Raw genomic sequence first — 5944 nt, forward strand, 5'->3', positions numbered from 1 at the left:
CTTCCATTACCATTGATTTCAATTGTAATTCTTCCGTTGCTAATGGTTTCCGTTTGACTCCGTTCCGTAAAGTTCCCAGTTTTTGGGCGGAACCAATAGCGTCGACCGCCAAAAAAAAACAACAATAGAAACCTTATGGAACGGATGGTAATGGAAATGGAAGCTATGGTTGATGGGTTCCTCCGACGGCAAGGACAGCAACGGAAACCGAACGCTCATGTGAACAGGCCTTTACGAAAGTCAATTTATTTCTTGCAGCAGGATGTGTATGAAGAATGACTTCACTTGCTAAAATATGGGAAGTGCTTTGCTTTAAACAATTCCTAAGAAGCCTTTTCCTATGACGGGTTAAACATTGGTGATTAGTCATTTCTACACAGAAATAGCTCAGGCTGTTGGCCCAACAGACAGAAAAGGCAGAGCGAAAGTGACACCACAGAGGGGAGTGTCACTAACCGGGAGCAACATAGACTGACGGAGAGGGAAAATGTGACTCCTAATTCAGAGGGAGGAGAGAGAGGGAGTGAGGACATTATATAACACCGACTGAGAGGATGCAGTGATCTAGAAACCGATATCAACAAATACTGGACCTTGTATATAAGCGCAGCATCCGGGAACATTACCAGTGATGATCAGGGCTGCTCCACTCTTATTAATCCTATTGATCAACTCTAAAGTGCATTGCAGTGTGGGTGATTTGGGTCCAGCAGAATTGAAAGGGGAAGATGGAGAAGAAAAGAAAAATGGTCTATGGCAATCTGGTGCCCAAGAGATGCAAGACCTGGCACAACTTTCCTGGGAATACATGCAGGACCTGCAATGCTGGTTGTGGCCAGACAAGTGTGAAGATAAGAGAAGCCATGCGGGTGAGTGTGCACAGTGCCTTAATATCTGGTCTCACTGTACCAATAACGGACTCCTTTTTTACATGTGGGCTGATGGTGAAGGGCTCAATGCTCAGGGATATCGTAATAAATCTGTGCCAGAATAGAGAAGGTTATTAAAGCCATGGTCTAAGCAGCAACCCTGTCCATGTCTTCTTATTATAGGCCATAAGATATGGCGCCAAAGTTTTAGTACTAAGTGTCATTTATTTTGTTGCCTTGCCTTGGATGTGGATACAGTTGAATACTATGTCGGAGCCTTCAGCTCCCTGACCCACAATACACTCTCATGGGCCGCGGGCTATGAGGTGGCAGAATCTTGACGCAGGACAGCGCGATGCCCACGTCGCAGGCCGCTGGCCAGTAGAAGCCTGTAGCCTGAGCTGCTCCTTTCATCATGGAAATGGGGTCAGGGGTCTGTTCATATTAATACTTTTGACCGTTTTACTGCATGGAAGCAATAAGTGGGGACTGTGTGTGGAATTTTTACTGTGGAGAGGACACTAAAGGCTCACTGTACCTGCGTAGTGGGACTAAGGGGGCACTTTTACTGTGTGGCGGTTGCTATTACTGTGTGTGGGCACTATTACTGTGTGCAGACACAAAAGGGGGCGCTATTACTTGGTTCATGCCACTAAGTAGGCTCTAATACTGTTTTTTGGGGGTAACTATTGTTGTGGGGGCTCCTGGGGTAGCAGGCACAGTATTGGTGAAGCAGTAGGATGGAATGTTTGTGTAGAGGGGGTTGGAAAAACTAAGAGTTAAAAATGTCTGGGCAGCAAACTGCAGATATGCTGGGGCTGTGAGAAGTTGTCATGACGGTCTTGGCCAAATGGAGCAGAGAAGGGAAGTGAACGACTACAATCAAAGAAGACTTCACGTGTGAGTCACGGGATTGACAAGATTGCATTAAAGGGGTTTTCCGTGGCCACGGAAGAAAGGGGGGGAAAAAAAGAAGCATTAATCAACTCGCAGATCACCCTAACTTTCTGCTGTTTTATTGACATGGTGCTTGTATACCCAATGACTGGTCTTAGTAAGTATGCACAGATCCAGCGAGGCCAGTGATTGGCTGCAGCATTCATGTGGGTATACGGGCACATCATTTCAATAAACAGCGGTGGGGAGGACCGAAACGGCGGAACTGGAACGCCAGGGGATCTGTGAGGAGAGTAATGGTTTTCTTTTTTTTTTAATGTATCCTTTGAACAGTTGACTCACAGGTGACGCTTCTCTGGTTGGAGTCGTTCACTTATACTTAGTCAAAAAACCCCTTTAACTTCTACGGTTTGCAGAGCGCCTGTGTAAAACTGGTATCTACCTCCTATATGGTCACTGTACGGTGGTAATATTGGTTTTGGTATAGTGGCTGTATTATTCAGTAACCGTATGGTGGTATTACATAATCACTATGCGGTGGTAACGTGTGGAGGTAATATTACATGATAACTTTGACTTATTTTGGGGCTGTGTACAGCACTACTTTTCTCCCCGGACACCGCCAGCCACATCCACTGCTGAGATGAGTCTTCTGCACTTTACACAGCCTGCCCGTCTGTGCTGGGGGAGAACACTTGCTGACTGTCAGTGAGGCACTGCGGCACTAGGACAGGCAGGGCAGACTGTACAGCACTGCAGCCTATACTTGAGCAGAGGATTTCGTTCCCGGTGTTTAGTTAGAGACTATCCCAGTCTAGGAACCCTTCTCCCCGATCACCGGCAGCCACGTCGTCTGCTCAGCCTGTTTTATTAGGAGCTGTGAGATTAAGTGCAGTTTGTACAACACTCCGAGTTCTGCCAAAGCTTCATAATGCACTTTGAGAATATTATGTGTACGTCCCTGGCTGGGCGAGCAGTTATAAGACCTGAGCTGGACGTCTTGTCTTATTGTTCTCCTATAATGATCATATGGTGTTCATATTCATGTATTCTGTATTGCAGAGTGGAGCTGGCAGAGCTTTGGATGGGACTCCCTACACCTCCTGACAGACTGGTATGCCAAAGTACTGGAGAGCAGAGATTTTGCTAACAACCTCACAGGTGAGAAAAAAACATAGCAGAGCTCGTCAATCACCCAATGAGGTATTTGTCTCGGCCCAAGTTGTTTTTCATATATTACCGTACAACTATTCTCTAACTCTTTCTAGGTCTGCAGTGGGACTTGGACAGGAGAGTTCATGGGCAGCACCTGGCGGTGAGGCAGATTATAACTTCTCTAGAGAGGTTTCTAAAGGAAGATCGCATTAAAAAAACATTGGCTCTCTCATTCCACGGCTGGACCGGTACCGGTAAGAACCTGGCTGCCCGGATAATCGCAGAGAATCTGTTCTGGGATGGGCAGCGGAGCTTATGTACCAGGGTGTTCATCCCCCAGCTGCACTTCCCTCACCTCTCACATGTGGACGCATACAAGGTAACTTTTTACACACTCTAGAATAAGTGCAACTGGCGTAATAAATCAATGCAACGTTACTCTGGCCACTTATGGAACGTCTGATCTCTGTTTGCAAGAAGGGCCCCAGTTGTAACTAAAACCCATATCTCAACATCACACTGCACAGCGGGTATACAGAACACTACTTGCGCTGTGAATGTTTGCACCAAATTGCTGATTAATTGACTCATTTCCAGGTTCAGTTGAGGAAGCAGATCCAGGCGGTGTCCTCGCACTGTGCGCAGCCCTTGTTCGTGTTTGATGAGGCGGACAAGCTGCCGGCGGCTCTTCTTCAGTCCCTCTTTCCTCTTTTAAACCCGGAGGAGACACAGGACACCAGAAGCATCTTTATATTTCTCAGGTAAGAAATTGCCAAAGTTAGTATTCCCACACTGTGAGAAATATAAAACTGCATGTGGACGCTCTTAGGCTTCGTTCACAAAGAGTTTTTTGACAGGCAGAGAAAACCTATCTAAAGATTATTTTATTTTTTTCTGCCTTATTTTTAAGGCTATGTTCACACAGAGTTTTTTGCAGGTGGAATTTCTGCCTCAAAATTCAGTTTGGAAGTTTGAGGCCGATTTTCGCTGCGTTTTTCACTGCATTTTTGGCCCGCGGCCATTGAGTGCCGCGGGCATAAAACGCTGCAAAATATGCTTTGTCTGCCTCCCATTGAAGTCAATGGGAGGTCAGAGACGTAAACGCCCGAAAGATAGGGCATGTCCCTTCTTTCTCCCGCAAGGCGGTTTTACCGCTCATGGTAGAAAACCGCCCCCGCCTCCCATTTTAATCAATTCGAGGCATTTTAGGGCCGTTTTTGACGAGTTTTGCGGCGCGGTTACTGCGTAAAAAAAACTGTGTGAACATAGCCTAAGCCATTGAAGTGAATGCAAAAAATGCTCCAATGAGCGCTCCAGGGTTTTTTCTACCTCCCATTAATTTCAATGGGAGGTCAGATGTGGAAAAAAAAGCAAGCGGCCAAAAGTTGCCTGGGAAAACAAAACGCCTCTGTCTCCAGTTGAAATGGGGGAGGAGCGACTTGGGCCGTCTTTTGGTGCTGATTCCAACACGATTCCCACCTCAAAATCAGCACCAAAAAACTGTGTGAACTGACCCTTAGAGCCTGGCCACAAACTACAGACTGATATTTATACCTATACTGCTATATAGCTAATATCAACCACTATCATATGCTGCCCATAGATTAATGTTGGCGGAGCCAATCAAATGTGTATGGGGGCTTCCACTGTCCCCTGATGTCTGCCACAAGGGGCATTTACTAAACGCAGATTTATTATTGAGTTCAATGTATAAGTACTATGTAGTAAGCTCCCCCTAGTGGTGGCTTCAGACAGACAGAATTTTATTATTATTTAACTTAAAAGGTTTTTCCGGTACTTTAATATTTATAACCTATCCTTAGGATAGGTCATCGATATCCGTTATGTGGGGGCCTGACTCCCAGTAACCCCACTGATCAGCTGATTAAAGGGGCCATGGCGCTCCAGCCTCTTCAGTTTTTACATTTGTCAGTCGCTGTGCCTGGTACTGCATCTCCGTGCCATTCACTTGAATTTACTACCGAATGTACACAGCTGTGCCTTGTAAGCACACCGGAGCATTGCGGCCTCTTCATTCAACAAGTGGTTTGTCTACAATTAAAAAACAAAGCTGCTTTCTTACAAAAATAGCACCACACCTGTCCATTGGTTGTGTCTGGTATTGCAGGTCAGCTCCAATGAAGTGAATGGGGATGAGCTACAATACCATACGCTCGTCCCCATACGTTATTATCATGTCGGCAGCGTGTCTCCCTGTTTACACAGGAAGATGTGCAGCCGACAACGATAATATTTAACTTTTTTAAAACTATACGACCAGCAGATGATTGAGTGTTTGCTCATTTATCTGCTGATCGTTCCCCTGTTTACACAGGACAATTATCGGCAACGAGCGTTATATTAACGCTCGTCTGCCCGATAATCCTTCTGTGTAAGGCTGTGTTCACACAGAGTTTTTTGCAGGAGAAAAATTCTGCCTCAAAATTCCATTGGGGATTTCGAGGCAGATTTTGACCTTCCTGTACAGCGTATGCTGCGATTTTCGCTGCGTTTTCCGCTCACGCCCATTGAGTGCTACGGGCATAAAACTCAGCGAAATACGCTTTCTCTGCCTCCTATTGATGTCAGTGGGAGGTCAGAGGCATAACCGCGCTAAGATAGGGCATGTCCCTTCTTTCTCCCGCGAGGCCGCTTGCAGGAGAAAACTGCCTCCGCCTCCCATTGAAATCAATGGGAGGCATTTTCGGCCGGTTTTTGACGAGTTTTGCAGAGCGGTTTCCGCGCCAAAAAACTCGTCAAAATACTGTGAACAGGGCCTAACCCCCTTTACTAGGAAATTACCAGGAATACAATCACTAATTATGGAAACATAACAAATTTGGCACTTATCCTACAGAACTATCAGGCTGTGTCGGCTGCTGGGCTGGCAGAGAAGTCATTGGGGATGTTGTCCCTTCTTATGTGATTATACAGTTCTAGTTATTTAGAGTTGCGATGATACTGTAATATGTCATGCATCCTGTGTAGAATATTTTATACCTGACCTTTCCTGTTTACCTCCT

General features: G+C 45.9%; 1 protein-coding gene across 1 annotated transcript in view; it reads left to right on the forward strand.

Moving 5' to 3' along the window:
- The first annotated feature begins 456 nt into the window (after positions 1–456).
- Positions 457–5944, forward strand: part of TOR3A (torsin family 3 member A) — a 12839-nt gene continuing 7351 nt past the window's right edge. Inside the window, exons 1-4 of the mRNA XM_075832158.1 lie at positions 457–869; positions 2829–2927; positions 3035–3300; positions 3519–3682. Of these exons, the coding sequence (XP_075688273.1) occupies positions 632–869; positions 2829–2927; positions 3035–3300; positions 3519–3682 (767 nt within the window). The 5' untranslated portion in view covers positions 457–631. The remainder of the gene's footprint in view (positions 870–2828; positions 2928–3034; positions 3301–3518; positions 3683–5944) is intronic.

The sequence above is a fragment of the Rhinoderma darwinii genome, chromosome 7, assembly GCF_050947455.1.
Source record: "Rhinoderma darwinii isolate aRhiDar2 chromosome 7, aRhiDar2.hap1, whole genome shotgun sequence".
NCBI lineage: Eukaryota > Metazoa > Chordata > Amphibia > Anura > Rhinodermatidae > Rhinoderma > Rhinoderma darwinii.